General features: G+C 41.8%; 1 protein-coding gene across 15 annotated transcripts in view; it reads right to left on the bottom strand.

Annotated features, from left to right (window-relative positions):
• LOC310762901 (calcium-activated potassium channel subunit alpha-1) overlaps nt 1-23,906 on the bottom strand; it is a 564,221-nt gene that overhangs the window by 291,701 nt on the left and 248,614 nt on the right. For all 15 annotated transcript variants that reach the window (XM_083614569.1, XM_083614564.1, XM_083614572.1 and 12 more), the window contains exon 3: nt 11,166-11,227. In XM_083614569.1, coding sequence (XP_083470695.1) covers nt 11,166-11,227 — 62 coding nt within the window. The remainder of the gene's footprint in view (nt 1-11,165; nt 11,228-23,906) is intronic.

The following is a 23,906-nucleotide window of genomic DNA, read 5'->3' as shown; positions in this document are numbered from 1 at the left end:
TCCCTGTTTATTTGGGGCACAGTCTGTTTGACTAGCTGCAGACTACTTGCCCATAAACAAGTGTGACACAAAAACACGATATACTGTTTCTTACAAGGGATGTGTGAAAACTGCCCCTTTCTCTCCATGGAGCTTTCTTCTTTTCTGCCCTTTTGGTCTTGGCTACTGCTCACAGTGTCCTTGCTTATAGGAGCAGACAGCATAAATCAGCTGTATGTTCAGAAATGTATCCAAATGTGGATGCCGTCCATTACTTCCAATGGGATCCATATTCAAATGCACACCCCCATTCATAAGCTAGCTTGCTTAAGTGTGTGCATTGATATATTTTTCCCCTTCCCCCACTGATAAAATCAGGCATGAGAGGGGCTCAGGCTTGTTGTCCACACCTGGAAGAACAATATCAAATCTGCATATTATTGCAGCATCCCTAATTCACACAGTTTTTCTTAATGGGTACCTTATGCAGCAAGGCACATCCATATATCGTTCATCATTCCCAACCATTGACCTTTCTGAGTAGTGTTGTTGGGAGTTGTAGTCTTCTGGAAGGTTGCTACAGATATTTGTTCAACTGCCATTCAGAAAGAAGCCAAACAGTTCTTGTTAAAAGTGAGTTTCTTTGGGTGCAACAACACACAGGGCTGCTTCAAAAGCAGCATGCCTTTGTTGAATTTTCACCTTCTCCTTTTGAATTGGGTAGAATCTTTTACAGTATAGTGTGGGGAAGTTGGCAGAAGTCTGTATATTGTGGGCACTATACCATACTAGGGGCGGGAAACATGTGATGCTCCAGAGGTTATGGGAACCCAGCTGTCAATATCCCAGTGGCTGGGGCTAATGGGGAATGGAGTTTAATGGCACACCGAGGGGCACAGGATTCCTATCTCCGTGTTATATGGAAGAAAGAAAAGACCAAGCAAAGGTTTTGCTCATGTGATGAGCAAAATCCAGTTAAACCTGAAATGGTCCACAATGAAATTATAGAATGCCGAGGCAGGAAATGTCAAGTCATAAACTAGGGGAAAACACACCCACACCCACAACATGACAGTATCCCTTTGCCTAAATATAAAAAAGAGAGTTTTCCTACCATGTTTCTCAGCAGCTTACACATGAAGTTAAAAAGCAAAATCAGCTAGATACTCATTAGGGTGCTTCACGTCTGCATTTGCAATGTTTAGGTGATGAATTATTATCTCTTCTCCCTCTGTTGAGAGAAGTGCATTTTACAACGAAATTAAGATAGGCATCTAATTAAGCAGGGTATTCGTATGACTGTCCAAACCAGGGGACACATCAGGTTAGAAAGGGAAATGGATTTTAAATAGAAGTAATTGGAGGCTCATTCCTAAAGGTACAATAAGGTCACCGGGATCTGCCTCAGTTTTAATGTACAGTACAAAAAAAGGGCTTTTGCACCAACGGAGCATTGGTGTCACATTGCATTTCCCGCAGTAAAACATTTGGGATTAAAACATCAGGCTCCAAAAAGGCATGTGAGAACTTGTTTTTTGATTTATTAGAAATTTTGAAGTGTTAGCTAGGATAGAGACACTTTTGCATTTAAGTCCTGGAAATAGCTGACCTGAAATTTAAACAATAATGTTTAGCAACAGGTTTTCTTTACCTAAACTGCTTTATGCCCATTAGTCTATGTCTCCCATGTGTTCCACTGACAACCTGCAAAGAGTTATATTAATATGCCGAGAGTTACATAAATTATTATTTAGTTCCGGGATATAATGTGACAAGGATAGTTGCACAGCACAACAATGGATGCAATCTACGCAAAAAATATGTAACTTGAAAGTGTGTTGACTTCAAGGGATGCATAGCTGTATGGAGTTATTTCTATGCTGAGATTAGTCTCTAAATTCTACCCTGCCCAAGGGTGAATGACCCATGGTTTATGAACTTCGAGGGTACTGCTCCTTATTTATTTATTTATACAGACGTTTATACCCTGCCCTTCTAGTGTTAATTGCACCACTCAAGGTGGCTAACTCTATTAAAACCAACACTAAAATACAACAGCGCTATGAAAACGCAACACAATAAAGACAGGTGCAGCAGAGGCATTGGGTAATAAAATTATCTATCAGATGAACAAAAAGCCTGCCTAAAACAAAAACAGGGTTGCTGTATGGCAAATATTGTAAGAGAAGCAGGCAACCGAGCCTTGTTCCATGATTTAGGCAAGGCCACAGTGAAGCCCCTTCTCTCATCTTCCCCAACAGAGCCTTCACTGCAGAAAGAACATAGAGAAGGACCTCTTCACCCTATTTTTAGGCAGCAAACATGCTGGCTTGTGAGGAGGTGATTTTCAAGGTATTCTGGACCTAAGCCAGTCAGGGTTTTAAAAATCATCACCATGTCTGATCTTGATGGGGCTGTGGGACTTGTGACAATAACCCTCTGAGCAAGCTGGTATCTGGCTTTCCATCTACCCTCTTGAAAACATGCTTCACCGTTCTATACCAGGGCTGGGCAGAGAGAACCTGATTACGTATTAAACATTATTTCAATACCTTCTGGCATGATTGTTCACCTCAAACAGGAGAATGATCGTCTCCCCACCCCAATTGAATTCATTTAGACTTTAAATTCCCCAATGTATTTTGAACAAGATTGTTTGCTAATAAAGGACACTGCCTTTATTACATAATAACATGTAGCCAGTATTGAAAGCCATATAATCGTAATAGCCACATTCAGTTTTCCTGTTGAACATGCAAAACCTATTCAGTCTTAATTATGACATTAAAAGGGAGTTCTAACATATGGTGCTCCTTAAAGGCTTTTGCATATATTGTATTTTTATAGCATTTAGCCCTGGGCTGCTGCCATCTGTCCCCAAGTCAGCTTCAAGGTAGTTTGAAGATATGCAGTAGGAATTGCCCTACATGGAAAGATAAGTATAGAGTAGATCACAGATGCCTTTTTGGTTGGGCAGTTGTGCTGCTAGAGTAGCAACCTTCTGAAGGTAGAACAACATGCTTATGCATGTCGTGCAGAGGTGGTGGAATTAGTAGGTGAGCAGGAAGGGGGAGGGGGAGGGCTTTTCCCCACGGTTCCTGCTCCACAAGCTTTTACCATCAGCTTGTTCACAGTCATTCAAAGTCAGCTACGGCAGGGTGGGGGGAAAGAAATGGAAACTCTGGCACAAAACAGATTTGCAAGGAAGGAGCAATGAGTGGGGAAAGGGCAAAGTATTCCTCGGCCTGCTCAACAAATGTCCTCTGCAAATGTTCTCACATTACTGTTACGAAGGGACAGAGATAGAAAAGCTCTCTCTCTCTTGCTCTCACACATGCATGCATGCATACTGTATGTATTTTCCCAGCTCATGATTTTTATTTTGTATTAGCAAATCAGTTTGACTTGGGGAGGCAGTTTCTGGGTTTCCCGAGTTAGAATTTCAATAGCTAACATTACTGATAAATTATATTTATTTAAATGTACTGCATATTGCCCACTGTCTATCTTTAGATAGTTTTAGAACTGCCTCGAATCATGAACAACAGCAAAGAGAGAGAGGCTCCCCTCAGACTTCCAACCATAATGCGGCAAAGTTGGTGCTATGACTCCATCGGTGGTGACAAATGCATAAAAAATGGAATGGGTGTCCTTGCTGTGGGGAAGTCTATTTTTAACTAGAGATGACTCATTAACTACTGGGGTCTCCCAAAAGCTACATCTGTCAAATTGTCACGGGGAGAGCGGGAAATAAGCAAGGTCACGTTTGCTGAAAGCTGATAATGGGGATGTGATTATTTTTTGCTTTGTCACATTGAAAGGCAGTGATCCTTGCAAATCCTCCTGTTTTGACAAATGGTTTGTCACAGAAAATTTGCTTCTGAAATCACCCAGGCTTATTTTACAGTTTGCACTGCACCAATTTTATGTGTAAAGAAGTATGCCACTAATTCTGTGTGCATAACTAAATCATTTCCTATGGGGGGGGGGGAGGGAATGAATAAGGAAGGCTCATGAAGGCACTCTTAGAAGCAAAATGCAAGATTCCAAATTAGAAAATGTTGAGGAGAAAGAAGTTGCAAAAAGTCTCAGACATGATAGGCTTCAGATGTGCTTAGAAATACAGCAGAGTGTTTCTAGTTTTGGGATGCATCGTCCCAGCAGCACAGAAACTCAAAGAAAACAACACGTATCTCTGAGTGCCAGTCTTTAGGCGGTCAAAATGGCTCCATCGTGCACAAGATCAGCAAGCTGGAGGGAACCCCAGGGTTTGCAGAACTACAAAAATAAGTTTAGGGATAACCCCAAAAACATCTAAATGAGGACTGGCCGTGTGCTCGTTGGGTAATGAACACTTATAAAATATGGGGGATATGTCCCTGTCTCTGGGATGGGGAGTCTGTGGCCCTCCATATGCTGCTGGTCTGCAACTTCAATCAGCTCTCACCACTGGTCATACTGACTGGGGCTGATGGGAGCTGGAGTCAAAATAACACTTGGAGGTCACAGGTTCCACATTCCTGATATAAAAGTAAAAAGAACACAATACTGTAAAAAACAAACAAACAAAGCAAAACACTGGAGATAACATACGTAGCATAAATCAGTCAAAGTCAAATGCTACGTGATGTTTTAATAGGATACCCAGATGTAATATAAAGCACTGTACTTTTGCAACAAAAACATAAATGGCAAAAGAATAGGATTGGTTCTTGCTGGCCGAGGTCACTGGGCCATATATGAACAGCTGTAACTTTTTACAATAACCTGTAAGATGTGCTAAAAAGACATATGATACTTCTAATCAGCTGTAGGATCAGATTCTGTGCCATGCATAACCTGGCTTTGACCTGAGCAACACTATAGGAAGGTAAACAAAAGGAAGAAAAGACTTCAACAATGAGCCTTGGAAAGGATGGATGAATTTCTTAAACACTCAAAAGATTCCTTGAGACAGCCACTGATAAAAATATGTATTTTAAAGCAAAGAAACAGAAAAAAGGAAAAGCCCTTCCAAAATAATTTTAACCCGTAATGAAATGGAGCTGCAGCTTCCACTATTTCACAATTAGTAGTGCAAATCAGAAGAAGCCACCTAGTACTCAGCATCAATCAAAGGGGCCAACAAGCAGGAATATGTACCAGTCAAGATAGCTCTAAGCCTTATTTTCCATGCCTGTGGTTGCAACCTGAGAAAACAGGTTAGCTGACTTGCCTTCCATGGGCAGAAACCTCTGCTGTCATTGGACAAGAAGACTGTCACATTCTGTGATACTTCATAATTTTTTGCCTTTTCATTGGCGGGTGATACTTTTGTACCACATAAGACCACATAGGTGGAATCTACATACGTTTAAAACTTTGTGAATTTTTGTTTTGTTTTGTTTTGTTTTGAAAAATGCATTTAATTAGCTATAGCTCACAGTTGCCATCTAGTGTCACAATTGTATAATGCACTTTGCAACACATTCAAAACATTTTATTCGCAGTCCATGGTTTTGCTACTGTTTATTAAAAGTGACCAAGTGTTTGCAACATACTTAATTATCACATCTTCCATTCTTCTTCACAAGATTCTATTGGTCATTATTGTTTTCATTTTCCATTACTGTTTTCATTTTCCATTACGGGTGCTCTTCTTTATTGGCTTTTCTGCTTTTTCCTGGCTTTCTCTCTCCCTTCTTGTTGACTTTCCATACTTTAGTTTTTCACCCATCAAAAATGTAGACTTGATAAAATGCGCTGGCATGAAATTTTTGGCATGACTTTACAAAACAGCAGACTTCACTGGGAATTTTAATAGGGTAATATTTCACTCGCTTTGATTGTACACCGGCCTAATAGACCTCTGCACAGCCCTTAATGTGAGAAATCGAGCTGGACTGTCTCCCTCCAGAGTGCTGAGCACAGTGTTTCTGTGTTGCTAGTGATGGCAATTCCCCCCCCCCCAAAAGGAAAGGGTGTGTAGATACCAATAGCAACTTAGCTTGACATTCTTCAAGATGGTTTTTTTCTTTTTCTTAATATGAGCGTTCATTCACTGTTCTCTTATTTTCAGAAGGTGAAAAGCAAGACTAGGAGCGGATGTAAAGCACTGAGTAAGAAACCCATATAAAGTTCAAGCTATCCCAGGGGCATCTCTTATTATTAGGGAAAGTTCCTTATCTGAAGGAGGGGAAATTAAATGCTTTAATCAAAGAGTTTCTGAAACCCCACAGGCTAGGGCTCCCAAAGCAGGCAGGCTCTTCAAAACAATTCAGTTATCAGCAATAACTCTGCTGTACTACAAAGCAACACCCGGAGCTTCTAGTGCAATCGGCAATGGATTCGGCCAGAATCCAAACAAGAGATGAATCCATATCATTTTACAAAAGTGGTTTGTTGAAAATGGAGTTAGACATGCTACCCGCACAGGAGTAGTCTACCCTTTCACAACACAAGCCAACTGGCCAGCCATCCTCTTTTCTGGCTGTTCCAAAGTGGCAGCAGAAACAGGAGGTTTGCTAAGTTTCTACTGGACCATCACATCTGGTTGGGACCTAAAAGGAATCTTTGGGTGCAAACCCTTCACTGCTGTGTGATCATATTGCAGGCATAAATTGTCATCCCAGCAGCAATTCATGAAGCCAGGTGGTACAGCCAAAATGCTTCTAACAAACCTCCAACCCTGTGTCTTGATTTGAGTCTAGCTGCTGCCATTGGGAACAGAGCAAACACTCACTCCAAAAAGGGAGATAGTGAGGTTTAACTTGCCTGGCCAGTGCCCCACATAAAACAAGTGCGTGTCCTGGAACACAAACACACACAATTCTTCTGCAGTGCAGTGGTGCCTTGTGATAAACATTCAGGGGCTTCTCAGCAGATGAGGGAAAAAAAGGGGGGAGAGTTTCTGTTGGTGAAGAAGCTGAATTCCATGCCGAGGGACATTCAGAAAGGAAGTGAAAATAAACCTGCCAATTTCATAACGCCACCACAAATCAATGGCGCAACCACACTTGGAATAAGGTGTTCATTTCTATTGTAGAGCTGAGAAGGCTTCAGCAAAGGCAACTGGGATGATAGTGAGGCTGAAGCAACTCCCGTATCAGGAAAGGTTAAGGATTTGTTATTTTAGAACAAAAATGGGTGTAAAAGAAAACATGGTAAGAGGTGTATAAAATTAGGCATCGTGGAGAAAGTGGATTAAAAAAAAAAAATTCTCCCTCTCTCATAATACCAGAACCCAGTATTATGAATGCTGGCAGATTCAGGGCAGTCAAAACAAAGTATATCTTTACACAGCCATAGCTGGACCATGGAATTCCCTCCCGTGACATATAGCAACGGCCACCAACTTGGATAGTGTTAGAAGGGGTTTAGACAAATTCATGGAGAATTAGGCTATTGGATACTTTGGGAAATAGGATGTTGGGCTGGATGGGCCATTGATGTGATCCAGCAGGGCTGTTCTTACGCTTGTATGAGCTGCAGCCCTTCTCCAAAGGGCCCCACACCACCTGCCCACAGCAATCGTCTTTGGCATCCACAGTGTGAGAACATATTTTGCAACATGCTATGGACGCTGAAGAACAACAAACCTATCCATTCTTAAGGAAACCAGCCCTGAGTGCTCACTGGAAGGACAGATCCTGAAGCTGAGGCTCCAATACTTTGGCCACCTCATGAGAAGAGAAGACTCCCTGGAAAAGACCCTGATGTTGGGAAAGATGGGGGGCACAAGGAGAAGGGGATGACAGAGGATGAGATGGTTGGATAGTGTTCTTGAAGCTACCAGCATGAGTTTGACCAAACTGCGGGAGGCAGTGGAAGACAGAAGTGCCTGGCGTGCTCTGGTCCATGGGGTCACAAAGAGTCGGACACGACTAAACAACTAAACAACAACAACAACATGGAGGCTGCCTTTCTGCAGCAGCCTTAAGAGGATGGACCAGCAGCCACTGCATCCTGAGCATTGGGGATGCCCACCTGCCTGGTTTTCCACAGCCAAAATGATGATTATTATTATTATTTAGGCACTCTGCTCTCCGCTCTGAGCAAGCCCCAGGAACAGTAAATTTGGAATAGATGAAAACCTCATGTTGTGCTTCTTTCCATTCAAAAGCATCAGGTAACACAACGACAGAAAGTGACTAAAGATTTTAGAAAAATGTAATGAGGTGCAAAAAAAAAAAAATATAGGGAAAAATTGGAAACCAGGGGTGGGGGGGGGAGTTTGAGGGGTCTAAATAATCCCAGGAGTGTAAAAACTGAAAATGATGTGAATGTATAAGAATACTGTTTAAAAAGTGAAAATAAAATGCTTTTTAAAAAAGAAAGTGACTAAAGATTAACATTGATCAAAAGAAAGTAGCTGTAGTTCACAATAGCTCTGACATAAAAAATGAACAATAGTCAGGAAAAAGGCAAGTACATTTTCCTACAGAAGTGCAATTTTATTTAGTCATAGGAGACTTCCCCTCCTGCCACACATAGGCGTGCTGCAGAATCAGCCAGACCCAAGTTAGCTAATGAGGTCCTGTGTTCAGCATGTTTCCATTCTTCTTTCTCTCCTTCCCTTTGTCTCCTTCCCATGTGTGTCAAGGAGATGGAAGTCTTTGGAATTGCCACTGGTGTTTGCCACTTCTGCATCTGCCCATACTCAGAAAGGGATTTTTTGGTATTTTTGGTCTTGGAATGCTCATTTATGGATTAAATCTGCATATTAGGTGGTTGTGACATTCCAGTGTTATAAGAGAATTCCCTTATCCGGCCCACGGAATGGTATGGATATAATTTCACCACTATTCCATTCCAGTCACAATCCTGCTCTTCCCATATATGAGTAATGGCCTGATCTTTCATGGCACAGCTAAACCAGTGGTCAGTCTAGCCTCATGCTCCATAGTGGTGGTGGTGGGGAAACCCCATAGCTAATTACATACCTTCAAGTTACTTTTTTGGGGGGGTTAATGTTGACATGCCTTCTCTTGAAGGGGGAAATTTTTTTTTGCATATGTTGTGGACATGTTCACATTGTTTAGGTGCTGTTTTTTTCCCTGGCGCCACCCCCTACCCTTTGAACTCAGTGACTTTTGCTTCATTTGTCCGCATTCTTGATGTGGGCTGTGGTGACCAACATCAGTCTGTTGCTGATGTCACTATACATCTGACATGATGACATAACAGACAAATATTCAAATCAGGTAGGTTGCCACAGCCAATAGAATAAAGTGGCAGCGGGGACAGATGAAGCTGAGCACAGCAAGGAGGGAGAAGAAAGGAGGCCTCAAGCTAAACAAGAGGGTGTTGATGTTTTAGCCCAACAACAGAGTTTTGCCTTTTGGGGGCACTCCCGAACAACCGATTTCCAGCTCACGTCAATGCCAAGTCTGAAAGGCAAGTATTTTGGGAGAGGGTAATTTGTTCAACTGCATTGAATGTGCTGCTTTCGAAATGAAAACCAGATCACAAAATATTTGACACAATGCAAGGGCTACATAGAGGGGTGCTGTAATGCTCTGGGAGAACACTACAAGGCATGATGCTGCGGAGGTGCCATGGCTTTTGCACCTGATTCCCCCTGCTTTTTGCCTTGCACAGCAGACAGCAGGATATCAAACACACACACACACACACACACACACACACACACACACACACACAGACATCCGCACATTATAGGGCAACCAATCCTAACTCTCTGACAAATACATCCATATGAGAGGCATGTATGCGACATGTTTGTTACATTTACATCTCAGGCGTGAACCTACAAAACAACGGGCATGATCCAACCAAACTGAAGCAGTAATACTGAGTTCAATGGAAGAACTAGCCACCTGCTTCAGTCTCTCCCATTGAAGTCAAAACACTTGGAGCTGCTTTGCTTTCGGTGGATTGTGTGTGAAGCAAGCAAAACTAAGAGTAATATTTGGTGCACACAATCATCTGGAACAGCCTTCCCCAACCAGGTACCCTCCAGATATTTTGGACTCCAACTTCTGTCATAGAATTGTAGAGTTGGAAGGGATCATCCTCAATCATAGGCTGTGCTAGCTGGGGTAGATGGGACTTTTAGTTGAGAACGTTAGGAGGACATCAGGTTTGGGAAGGCTGTTCCGGGCAAACACCATAGCCATGCTAGGTCATCTTGCAGGTGGGACTACAGATGTGATTATTAACTAGATCAAAGATAAATTATAATCATATAATTGCACATAAAGACACAGCGATCCTTTTGAGTTACTGTACTAAAGAAAGGCACTGTGATGAAACAGTGACACTTTCTGAAACACATTTACTTGATTGACATCAATGGAGATTGCTAACCATAAAATAAAATGTTATATTGTTTTCAGGATTCTGCATTCCACAAGAGACAGGAAAAACAACAACGTGGCAGAATCCATCCATTGACTTTTAGGTTCTATTAGCAATACCAGACTAGTTATTGCGGTATGTGGTTTGGCCTGACAATGCCAACATAGTATCTAGTTTGGTTTCGATAATGCCCACAGTGTGCCGCTGATACTGCAAATGGCTGTGTCCTTCCCACTCATGTCAGTTGAACTTGCCTTGTGTTGCGATGTCACAGTGTTCCACATTCCTGGTTCCTACTCGGCATCATTAACTGCCAATGGCAGTAAAATGTGGAATGTTATAACATCACAATATGATGGAAGTTCTAATAGGTAGTGCAGAGGAGGAGGGATTAGTTGCAATGGTGGCATTCTTGAGTTGTAGCCATGCATTTACCCAGAATGTCTAATTTGGTCCACAGTACATACAATTATTTTAATTCTTACAAGTCTAATTTTCCATGAGGTCCCCTCTCCTCCTGTCTTATGCCATGCTATACTCATTTAAAAAAAAAAAGTGTGTGAATAGATATTTAACCTGCTGACTGTAAGAATAAAATGTGTCTACATTCCTCATATTCTGAAAACAGGAATTATTTTTCTCTCACCCCACAGCAAAACATGAAAAATAAAAATATGGCAAAAATTACACAAGACCTTCCCCCATTCTCTTTGAAACTTAAGCCTGGGAGACTGTGTCATGTTTTAGTGTTTCCCCCCCTTTCTCTTATTGTATGCAGGTGATGAGTACAAAGCTTTGAGCTGAAGTAGATGAATGGAGCAATACAAAGTCTCATAATTGCTTTAGGGGAGGGCGGAAGGGAACAGGAAATGTATTAAAATACTCACTTTGACGAATCTATGAAGTATATTACAAGAGCACCAATACTAAGAGCGAAGACTAAGACAACCTGCAAAAGTGAAGAAGAAGAAAATGCAATCACTTTACGGGCTACAGCTGAGGCATTCATTATTCAAACAAACAGGAATGAGAAAACAGTTCAAGAAATTTCATGGTTCCATTTTAATTGCCTTATGCTTTACCAGAAATATGAATCATGCTTGCAGCGCTTGACAAAACTGGGGACAATGCTGGAAATGTATACAACCAGAGCTTGCCAAAGATATCTGTGGGCCTGAGAAAGAAAATCCAAGTGGCATCCACTGGTGGTAATATAATAATAAACACAATAATGGACAATTTACTGTCTTTAATGGTGTCCTAACACCTGCAACCTAAGGCAGTCTACCACGTCCTAATATGAATCATACAGACATCCCCTATGTTCATGTGCTCTGGGGTTTTGTTCTAGGCCGTCTCCTCTCAGGAAGTGAAGCCTTTTGGTCCCTGGGGTATGGCGCTCTCAGAAATATGACCACAACTGCAGAACACACTTTTCACTAAGACCTGTCAAAGCACCTCGCTGCTCTGTTTAATCCACCTTGGGAAAACCCCTTTGTTGACAAGAGGACATTTAAACATTTTGAGAGAGGATTCCCAACTCGGGCTTGTATGCCATTTTGTGGCCTATTGGATTACGGGCAGAACACAACAGGGTATGACAGGTTGCGGGCGGAACCTTGTGGGGTAAATAAGAAACAACAATATTATTTGTGGGTAATCGTCTCAGTGACCAATCCACACTATTTCATCAAATACAGCAAAGACCTGAAGTACATAGGATAGGTTTCACTCTGTTCACAAAACAGGCAGCTATAGATTGCTTTTTATGGTCCTTACTTCCTGGAGAGAGTAGTGGTCAGCTACATTTTTTGTTTTTCATTATGTTCACAATAATATAATGTCAAAGGCAATTATACAAAGAAAGCTTTATACAAACAGTTTCTTTGTCGTTTCACATTTATCCAGCACATTTACTATCATGGACAGATTTTACTACAGACAAAACATAAGCATGATCACCTGTGGGTTTGAGACTCTGGCACCTGCTAAAAACATTCCTCTACCTAGGGTGCTTAGAAGATGAGGTAATTTTAATCTGTTTTCACTTTTGGACTTTTGTATGTTTTGAAGTAGGGCTGTGGTTTTTTCCACCCTTGATTTTACTGTTTCATCTTTTTGTAAACTGCTTTGAGCACTTTTAGAATCAAGCGGTGTATAAATTTCATTAAATAAAAAATAAACTAAGAATTTTGAAAACGTATGTGCATGTGTGTGTGTGCGTGTGCGCACACACAATATACATTAATCAATATACCACAGGCAGAGCTGCTAAATTATTTGCACAACTGAGTAAAAGAGAAGTACAGGATACTGGTCCGTAATCTCTTGCTGGATGCAAGAAGGCTGTAGCTAAAGATTTAACTCCCCGTTGGGTAGAAGTGGGATTAAAAAACTGTTTTAGTAGAGGAAGGAAGCAAAAATATGTGGGATTTGATGATAATGAGCAAAAAAACTGCTTGGTAATAACAGAGGTATGATTATAGAATATTCAAAGTGGGGAACAGAAAAGCCACAGGGAAAATGTTTTGTTTATAACAGCATATGCTCAACCAGTGGATTTAAAATCAATTATAAAAATGAATATGCTCTGTCTCTCTCACTAGCCTATATCCTTTGCCCAGTCGCATACCCTCAGGTCGAAACACCCAAAGGCCTGGAACATGAGTGTCCATCTTGCATGTCTCTTGCCTTGCTGATATCTTTAAATTGTCCACTTGTACCAGTGGTGTAGAGATATCATCATATGGAATTGCCAGTTTCACAAGCCAGAGCGTGTCTTGAATTGTACATGCCTCTCTCTGAAAAGGGCACATAACTCATGTGGGAGAGCAAATGCTTAGCAGACCAATAACCCCAGTTTCTCCAGATAAAAAAAATCTCGGGTAGGCAGACTTGGAAAAAAATACTCTTCTTTAAGACCTTGAAGCAATGGTGCCAGTCAAAGCAGAGAATGCATGACAAACTTAATGGACTGTGGTTTAAGGCAGCTCCTTACAATTTATATATCTCACAGACGTCAGAGCCAATTTGACAGCTGCGTACATCTCTGCCATTTTTCTGCTGCTGCGACTGAGAAGCACACATAGCTTTGCCTTAGACTAACAAAAATCAATACTTTATGCGTGGCAGGGGTGGGTCGGGTAGGGAACGGAAATCAAACCCAAAAAGAAATACTGTCCAGGGTCATTAAAAATCGCAAAGGCCTTGTGAATCTTTGCAACAAGCCTCCCTTTTAATGCAAGATACCTGAAACAGTGTGAGGAGCAGCAAATGAGTTTACAAAGGCTTAAAAAGAATCCTATCTGAAACAAATATTTCCACTCGACTCCCTAAATCAATTAGTTGGATTTATATAACTGCTTAGCCAAATCAACCACTTAGGAAAGTAACTCAGTCAGATGTGCGTTTTCTATTTTGCTTAATTGACCCGAACAAATAAAATGCTTAAAATCAAAAGTTTTTGGCTTTTTTCTTCTCCCTACAGAAATCTCTCAGAATTACAAATGAACCAGGAAAGGATTTAGGGGACCGAGTGCAAATAGGAAGAGGGGCTTCCAGCAGAGCAGTACAGTGGTACCTCAGGTTGCGAACTTAATTCGTTCCTGAGGTCCATTCTTAACCCAAAACCGTTCTTAACCTGAGGCGCACTTTCGCTAATGGGGCCTCCCGCTGCCACCGGTGCGCTATTTCTGTTCTCATCCTGAGGTAAAGTTTTTAACCTGAGGTACTACTTCCGGGTTAGCGGAGTTTGTAACCCAAAGCATTTCTAACCCAAGGTGTTTGTAACCCGAGGTACCACTGTATCAGTTCTCTGATATCTGGTGATCACGCTGAACCTATCAGAGAATGGAGAATTGAACCGCCACACTCAGACCCCTTCAGGTCATTTTCCCTTTGGAGAAGTAGTCGTAGACAATTTCTCAGTGATGCTTCCCTTCTTCAAAAAAAAAAAAAGTTAAAAAAATGTTGTCAACAAAACAGTCTGCATTAACAAAGGTGTTTAGGCACACAATCTGTGGAGGAGCCTGGCGGTTACATACCTTAAGCCCTGAAGTGGGGAACCTTTTTCAGCAGAACAATGGGTGTGCCTTTGTTTGAGAGGCTACATTTCCACCATGAAAACAGACACATATCTCTATCCCCCTTCGAGGCAAGCAAGAGAAATGACCATGGTCCAGGAACTTTAGAGGAGAGTGTGGCACAGGAACAATGAGGGGTGTATTGTGTGTGGCGGACATGGGCTGGTGAGAGTTCCAGCCGCTGGATAGAAAGTTCCAGAAAGATGCATTTTACTGTTGGGCCTGAGGTTTCCTCACCCCTGCCTTAAGCAAAGAAACCCATCCTCCTTGGTCATACCAGGTCAACCAGGAGACCAGAAGTAGAGAAGGGATGTGTGCTTCTCCTCAACTATACCTACACCAGCCTGCTTCTCAGGAAGCCCTGCCAACTTCTTCAGCTCTGTAGCCCCTGCCCTGCTCAGAACTGCTGTATACAGGCTCCAAGGTTTCATCAAACATGGTTAAGCAGCCCCAGGGAATTGTGGGCTGCTATCTGGGACCATCGACAAAATCAGCCATGCGATGAGGAAGAGACTGCAATGTTGTCACAAAACAGGAAATGAGTTAAAACGGCAAAGGGTGTTAAGAAGTGTGTGCAGCATACTTAGAGATAGTCAATATAGGGTGTGGGTGTGGTGGGATCTTATATTGTGGTAAATTCTGCCTGTCTTGGGCCAAGGAGGAACATAGGAAGCTGTCATATACTGAGCGAAAACACTGGTCCATCAGTTCAATATATTCTACATCAGTGTTCATCAACCTTGAGTCCCAGATGTTGCTGAATTGCAACTCCCATCGTTGTCAGCCAGCTTAGCCCAGTGGTCAGGAATGACCAACAACATACAGAGACCCAAAGCTGAAGAACACTACAATTTTTCAGACAGGGGTTTCTCCCAGTCCTACTGGAGATGCTAGGGACTGATCCTGGACCTTATGTATGTAAACCAGATGTTCTCTGTACCACTGAGCTATTGCCATTCATATCATGACACCAGTTGAATCCCAGAACTAGTAGGTTTAGGAAATTGCTGCTCCCCACTGATTTTTTTAATATTTAAATACTCATGCATGCCTCTCTTTCCTCCCATCCTTCCGATCTAGCCAGTTCCCGTGGGTCTCATCCTGCAAAAGTCCCATGGCTTCCACAAGCTCCTGGACTGGCTATCAGCCAAAAACATTTACAAAATGGCTGTTGCTATCTTGAATGCATTTCCTCAGAAGAAAAGACTTGATTTTGGCAGAGTTCCTTTCACGGGCATATGTGTTTCAGGATTGCGGCCTGCGTAGTTTCTGAATGCATTGTCAGAGGGCAGACTGACTGCAAGACAAGGCAGGGAATAATTAGCAGTTAACTCCCCAGAGAGATGGAGGGGAAAAACAAAGGAAAGAGAACCTCTGTTCTTCAAGCCATCATTCAGCTGTGTAATAACACTTTCTGAAGTGGGGATAACAGTTATTATATATGGTACACTGAAGCTCCATGAAGGCACAGTCCACAGAAAAGCTAACTAGGCCTTGCATTATTTTGTTTTTGTCTAACGAAAGAAAAACATTAGTTCTTTGGTGTACAACTTTTCTGCTCTGTGCACGTCAGCTGGGTAGAAATGATTTACAAAGATGCTTGTAAAATCCCAATCGCCAACAGATTCAGCCGTCTTCATATCCAGATTTGTATCCTCATTAGAGCCCTTTCATTCTAATTTTATGCCCCCATTTGAATAATGCTTTACTATTCATTTTGACAGAGCAGGCTGTTCTTGCGGAATCTGAAGCAGCCGTGCTATCTAAAAGGACTGGTGAACTGAAAGAAGAAGAGGAAAGCCATTTCTCAGGTAGAAATGGTGTTCTTCTTTTGTTGATTCTGGTGCATTGCAATGATTAATTGATACTTCGGCAGCCCAGGAGAGGCAGCTCACGCGACTGCTCCTACAACACTAAGGTCACAAAGAAAACATCTGCTGACATGGTCAAGGTGACCCTCTGTGGTTCAGGGTCAGAGAACCTGGCCAAACAACATTGGTGGAGGCTTTATAATCTACCTATCGTAAAATGGGAAGAGTGTGAGGTGCTAAGGCAGGGGGTGGGCAAAACTGTTGAGGAAGGCATTCCCTTGGGAAATAATCTGCATGGGACGTCGCATGCCGGTGCAGAGCTGAGCTAGTTGATCACAGATGGAGTCAGGGGCAATTTTGTTCTGGATTAATTAATCCAGAATAAAAAATGGTCCTGAATCTATCATCTCAGAAGTAAGCCCCATTGGGTTTAACACCTACTCTCAAAAAGAGCATTAAAAGAAAAGAAACCCAAAACAGTGGATCAGATCAGCGCAACTGTTCATCTGGAAAGAAGAAGAAGAAGAAGAGGAGTTTGGATTTGATATCCCGCCTTTCACTCCCTTTAAGGAGTCTCAAAGCGGCCAACAACCTCCTTTCCCTTCCTCCCCCACAACAAACACTCTGTGAGGTGAGTGAGGCTGAGAGACTTCAAAGAAGTGTGATTAGCCCAAGGTCACCCAGCAGCTGCATGTGGAGGAGCGGAGACACGAACCCGGTTCCCCAGATTACGAGACTACCGTTCTTAACCACTACACCACACTGGCTCTCAAATTAAAGCAATTTCTTCTTCATTTTAGTGTGCTATATACATAACCCAGAGAACTAAGAAAAAGTGACGGGCAAGATAAGGAAGGAACACAAAGAATGGAACCCTGATAGGATGTATATTTACATGAAACTGCACAATACATTTCTTGCCCACATAAGCAGGTTAGATGCTATGAATGTTTGGTCAAAACTAAATCCTATTGCATTCAGTGGGATTTACTCTCAGGTTAAGTGGAGTTAGAACTGCAGCACAAGGCTTCCACCTTATGCACACTGACCTGGGTGTAAACCCCACTGAATATTGTGGGATTTACTTCTGGTAAGTATGCCTTGCATAAGACAGTTGATGTAGAGTGGAATTCCATGCACGCTTTCCTGGCCACAAGCCCACTCAACTCAATGGCCTTAATTCCATGCAAAATTGAAAAACAGGATCATGCTGTACTTCTACTGCTATATGTTCAACTTTCCCTGCTAATCTGCAGAAAAAATGTCAAGGCTGTGTACAAACAACATTTCATTATAGAATCCATTAAGACTAGGTACTTCTTGTAGTTTGCCCCCCTACATAGTCCACACACAGTCTAGATCTACTGCATATTTTTTTGCCCCTGAAAAGCACTTCTTGAGAAATTGGTTTCACTCTGAAAATAAAAGCACATTGCAGATTTGAGTCTGCGTTTCCCCTCAATATGTCCATTTTAAAACAGATGTAGGTGGTTCTGACAATGGTGGGTGGGTTATCTACCCCTGCCCAGTGACACTGTGGGTGGGCATATACCAAAATTGCAATCACCTTCATTTACCTGAGGCATGTGCAGGGAAGAAAAGGCATGGGTAACCTAATCAAGGGGAGGGTTTTCAAATGTGGCTGAGCATGCATGAATCCAGATTGAAAAAAACTACATGTTTATGCTACGATCAGGTTAGTGTGTATGCAGCCCCAGCCTTCCATTTACTTTCTCATTTTCGAAGCATTCTAGTCAGTGGCAAATCCACAAGAAAGACACTCCCATCTGTTAGTTGGATTGTGTATTTGAATTTAATTAGGAGTTTTTTGTGTGAGAATGCCTAGCGAGCAGACCAACAGACGTACAGAGAGCTTTGCCAATGCAAGTTGCAATTTAATTAGCAACAAAACAAATCTTTCTGGAATAGTTTGCTCCTGCTATGAGTTTGTTTCTGCTGTAATGTTGAATTACCAATCCACTTGGTGTTTAAAAAGCTTGTTACATCCCTCTTCAAGTGGCTGAGGAATGTATCTGCCCTACATAATTTATTTTAGTTGTACCAATGTAACAAACATCACTTCTCGTAGAGGATCCTGGGAATTGCAGTGTGGTGACATAAAACATTTCACTGGAGTCTTAACCCTGTTTTGGGGTGATACATAGTCTACAGCTGCATGTGAAGCTATGCCTGACTGAATCTCGCTTCAACAGTTCTTCTGAGTTATCTCGGCAAAGTGAGAGACTGAAATGCTACTCCAGTATTGTTTTTCTGCTGTCCAATGGTTTGACAAGAGAAATACCCCTCTCATCTTGAAGGCATCAATAGCCACAGCTTTCAGCTGTAGATCAGGAGGAATGCAGCCTGGGGGATCCATTTTAACCTGTCCATGGGATTTGACTGTTCCAACCCAACTATGTCATGCCCATATTCAACTGCCTCTTGCATCAACCACCTGCTTAGGTCCAAGCCACTTGTGATACATCAGGATTTGCTTATTTATTCATTTTTAAAAGCCCAGCTAATTATACACAAGTTTATATATCCAAATTCACATGTGAAAAATGTATAATATGTATGAGTCCAGCCCTATTAACAAAACCATTCAATGAAACCCCTTCATGGAAAAATCCATGCAGATAAGCTCCATGTCGAGATTTTCAGAAAATTCCATCCATACCTCCAATAGCCCCCACTTAGATTAAATAATCCAAACTCAGAAAGACAGTGGGAGTCACACATAAAGTTCTTCTGCTTGAGTACAATGAAGTGCAGTTGTTTCATAATGCAATAAGACCTAGCCTGCCTTTCATTTCAACCAGAGTATAATTGGTGATAGTGAGTACAGAAGCACATAGCCATAATTATTCTTTCTGAGTATGTTGCTGCTAGAGAGAAAAAGATTCTACAGACTGTAATCTATTGTAACCATAACAATGGTCCCATCCTCTCATACGCCCCACAACTACTGGTGTGAAAGGAGGTCTAGGAGACCTATCCGCTGATAGCTATGGGTGAAGAATAAAAGATAAGGTTACCAGACTTCACCGGATTTACAAATCAGTCCCCATACAAAATCCATTGAAGTTGAAAAGTGTCCCCGGATTCATTGAAAAAAATCTTTAATATAAGAGCCTGGGCAGAAGATAATATCTAAGGGTGAAGATGTGAAGCAAATACTCAGCGTCCACTTGGAGAAACATGAGACATCTGATGCTACAGTTACACTCTTTGGTCCTTGTCACTCTGATCTCCTAGACTGGCAATCTAGCGGTCAGAACACTCCTCTGCAGTGTGTGTGTGTGTGTGTGTGTGTATGTGTGTGTGTGAGAGAGAGAGAGAGAGAAAGAGAGAGAGAGAGAGAGAGAGAGAGAGACAGACAGACAGACAGACAGACAGACAGACAGACAGACAGACAGACAGAGAAGGAATATGTACATTAATGTGCACGAGTTAAGGTTTATGTATGAAAGCGCTTCGATTTTCTGAACTATATCCAATACCTTACTGTGTCCTTACCATTTCCCCATATAAGATTCTCACAAGCTGTTACTTCTTATGAGCTTTATGTGCAAACAATATGTTGCACTAATTTTGTTCGTTCTTCAACAGGTCTTTAACCGTGGTAAATTCTTAGAGGAGTAGACCACAATATGCTAAATTTCTTTTCCAGGCACCCAATGAAGCACCTTCAGCACAGGACCAGATGAATACGCCCAACTCCACTGAAAGAATAAACTTGTGCAGATTTCCACACATTGGGGGGGGGTGGAGCTGCCCCCAACAAGCGCAACAGCTTATGTCTTATAAATAAAGTAATGAGTCCAATAACATTTTATTAGCTTATTCATTGACACATGCCTATGATAGTCACATGCCCAGATTAATTTTCCTAAAAAGAAACCATTTCCCCCCCTCAAAAAAAAAAAAGCTTTCCTGCCTAAAGAAAACATTTACCCTATTTAACTACGGTAGGTAAGTGGTTTTTACAAGCCCATATTAAGCACTTGCTAAACTCAACCAGAGGTTCATGGAAATATACTGGCTTAAGATATATACATTGCTTCTAAAAAAAATGTTCTGACCCCCTGCAACAAATTTTCAAGCTATCTGAAATTATTACATACAGGACACCCACCTGCACCCTGCCGCTTTTGAAAATGGCAAATAATCAAGATCAGAAATTTAAGTTTGAATCTGTACTCCTTGTGCAAACATCATCTGTAGACATGGATAGAGCAGCTTCTTTGCAATCACTCAAACAAGCAAAATAATTTTCACAACAAATATATTCACGAAACAAGTTATAAATAACACTGCTGTGGCCTCAGCTTGAAAACTCAGGCTCACACTTGATTCTATGCATGTTTAGGCTGATATTCAATGCACACTTATCTGGAAATAAATCCAGCAGGCCGTGCTTAAAACATTTAGCTCAGCTGGTAGAGCATGAGACTCTTGATATCAGGGTCGTGGGTTTGAGCCCCACATTCGGCAAAAGATTTCTGCATTGTGGGGGGGTACCCTTGTGGTCCCTTGCAGAGTTTTAGGATGAGGCTGAAAATATACTGGCTGCAATGAAACCAATGTAAGACAAAGGGGGTCATGCATAACTTGTATACCCAAGTTAAAGTTGGATGTGTTGGGGAGGGGGGAAGCATGTGGAATTTACTCAGAATTACTATTATATTTTCAGAGACAATTCTTGATTTTGATTCTTTGTAGAGATCTTACTAATAGTGGATTGTTTTATCCACGCTCCACCCTCTCCATCCAAATTTTTGCCATTTGTTAGCTAAGTGATATGTGAAGGGCATGGCATTTTGCAAGGGCGTAGGGAGAAAGCTGGGAAAATCCAACTGCATGAAAGCTAATCTCTAGTACAGCTATGCTGGGTTCCTCCCATGTGATGCTGGGTGATTTAAGCATATTCAGAATCCGTTCTAACATTCAAATAAACTCATTGTAAGATTCCAAATGGAAATACCACAAGGAAGGAAAGTTGGTCCTCTAAAACTGTCGGTTAAAGAAATGAAGTTCAATGGTAGGGTTTAAAAGCTAGATGGCGGAGGAGAAAAAAATGCCCAAATATATAGGCCTGGCATCAGCAGCTGGCATCAAGCTGCCATGATCTGAGATAGGATGGGACGAATGAATCAGTCTGTTTCTGGTCTATGACTGTTTCTCATGTGTTCATTCATTTCTATTCCATCCTGTTTCCATCTTAATTTCTGGGTTGTTGTTGTGTTAAAAAAAATACAAAAGATTTGCATTTAAATATGTATTTTTGCACACTACATATTTAAATATTTTATATTCAAAGTATTTTATTTTATGTGCTATCATAATAAAACATATTTAAATTTAAAAGTTTGTTTTTAATACATATTTTAACCCAATGTATTCCTTTCTAAACACATTGAAGGTGTTATTTTTATGCATTTTAGAACATGTTCTGAGCTGAGACATATATCACAAATGTTGGAGATCATAGAATCATTGAATTGTAGTGTTGGAAGGGACCATGAGGGTCATTTAGTCCAACCCTCTGCAATGCAGGAATCTTTTGCCACACACAACTCACAACCCTGAGATTAAAGGTCTCTACTTGAAAGATGATCACATGTATTAGTTTCAATCTATATATGGGTCTGGGTGGTGCTAATTAGTTCAGTCTGCTTAAAAATGTGGGCCAAACCACAGTCTCTGCCATCCGTAGCATTAGGTCCCTGACACTTGCCCTGGGCTACCAGGCAGCTAGGTCTTGTTCCCCACAATGCCCAAAATGTCGCATCACTTACAAACATTGTGGGAACTAAATGGCAGCTAGATCCAGCCATCTAATGCTGCTCTGAGTATTGCTTCTGCTGCCATCCACCATCACTGCCAGGTAAAGCCACAATCCATCAACAGAGGGCACTTGGGCAACTTAGGGCATCTTTGCCCAGGGACCCCTCAAATCTTATACAAGCCTTGTAAAGATGGCCTTCCAAAACCTTTATTTGTCTGAATATCACATGAGCAGAATTTAAGATCATTAACTACAAGGGATATGCAAAACATGTCTCTTTATTTCTATGGATTCTGCCACCTTCCTCCATGCTGAACTTCATCACTGCCTGGTTCAGAATACAAATACAGGACACAAATCTGCCTGGCTTGTAACGCTCAGATGAATTATGAATCAACTGTCATTTCCCCCAGAATTTTAACAGCTCAGGGGAGAAAGAGAGATTCAGCACGTATGCAGAATGGGTCTTTGGTTGAAAGCCTACTGTTTGGAGACTTCCGGGTTAGCGCCAACGGCAAAATGGCGGAGTTCCTCCAACCGGAGGAACTGTCTGCGTGGAAACTGGGTCTACCCGCCGCGGCGAAGGTGGGGACCCGCTAGAAATCCCAGGTGGAAGAAGCCTGGGAACGTGGGGTTCGGCAGAGCACCAGGAGCGCCTCCCCTATTCACGGGGAACCCCATTTTGGGGCTCCGGAGCGAAGGAGGGTGATCGGCGCGGTGCTGCGAACTGACTGCTATTTTCACGGAGGGAAGCCGCATTGCCATTGCCGGAGAGCGCTGACTTTTTCCTGTCGACAATTGGATTCTAAACAAGTACCCGTGAGTAGAAACGGAAAATTGGATCAAGAAATATTTTAATTTGGCACCAAAAGCGGGAAGGTTCAAAACAGGAAGTCCGCCTTCCGCTTTCTGTAAATAGACTGAAGCAAAAATCTTGTAAGCTAATAGCCTGGAAAGTCGCTTTACAAAGGTCGAAATTTCCTTCATTTATAACCATTAAAACCCCCTTGGAAGCAGGAGAAAAGGGGGGGGGGAATTAAACTGTTCAAGCCTGCTGGAGAGGGAGTAAAGGAAAATAAGTTTCCACCGTCTCAAACCTGGGAACGGGGTGCCAGAGACAGAAATTATCAGAGACGTTCATTGACTGTGAATGGAACATTTTGACAGATAGCAAGAAAAAAGAGAAACAAATTGATTCCACTGCTGCCTGTTGCATTCTAAAGAAACAAAATATTTGAAAACTGAAAGTAACTTTCTTTTGTTGGACATGATTTAAAAAGATGGACACAAATAGAAATTGTATCCTCTAGAGGGAGCTTGTCAAACTGTTGCTGCAGTTTACTTGGGGATTTCACAGCTGCGAGATTAACATCGTGGGACCAGACTGTGACCTTGAATAAAAATGTGTTTGGAAGAAGTCCTGGTGCTTGCTTTTTGCAAGACAAGTGCTTTGCTGGAGCAGTTGCATGAGAAGGTGGATTTGATGAATGAGAAGTTGGATTTGATGACTGTTGCAACTAGTGAATGTGGACAAATAGGGAATATTGACATAGAAATTATACAGGGACCAATCCAGGAAACTGGTTCGACTGGGCAAATGCAAGGGCAGATAATAATGGAGGAAGCTACGGTGCTACCTCAAGCAACACAAATGGTGAGACCCGAGGCCCTGCAGGAGTATAAGCCGCTGTTTTGGAAGAATGAACTTGAATTAGGCCTGAAGGAATCTGGAGCTGAGGAGGATCTCAACTTTGGAGAGATTTTGAAATATGCTGTTAAAGATCTTTTGGATTATATTGATGACTGTGGGGAGTGGGACTGTGGGGAATGGGCTGGTTTGACGTGGGGAGATGGACATGAGTATGGATGGAAATTCCCCGGAGACCTACTCCCTAAGGAGAAAGGAAAGAAACTAAGAAAGAGACCAACAAAAGACAAGGAAAA

Source organism: Podarcis filfolensis, assembly GCF_964270895.1.
Source record: "Podarcis filfolensis genome assembly, chromosome: 5".
Classification (NCBI taxonomy): domain Eukaryota; kingdom Metazoa; phylum Chordata; class Lepidosauria; order Squamata; family Lacertidae; genus Podarcis; species Podarcis filfolensis.
The sequence above is the reverse complement of the archived record's forward strand: the minus strand, read 5'-3'. Positions and strand labels throughout refer to the sequence as shown.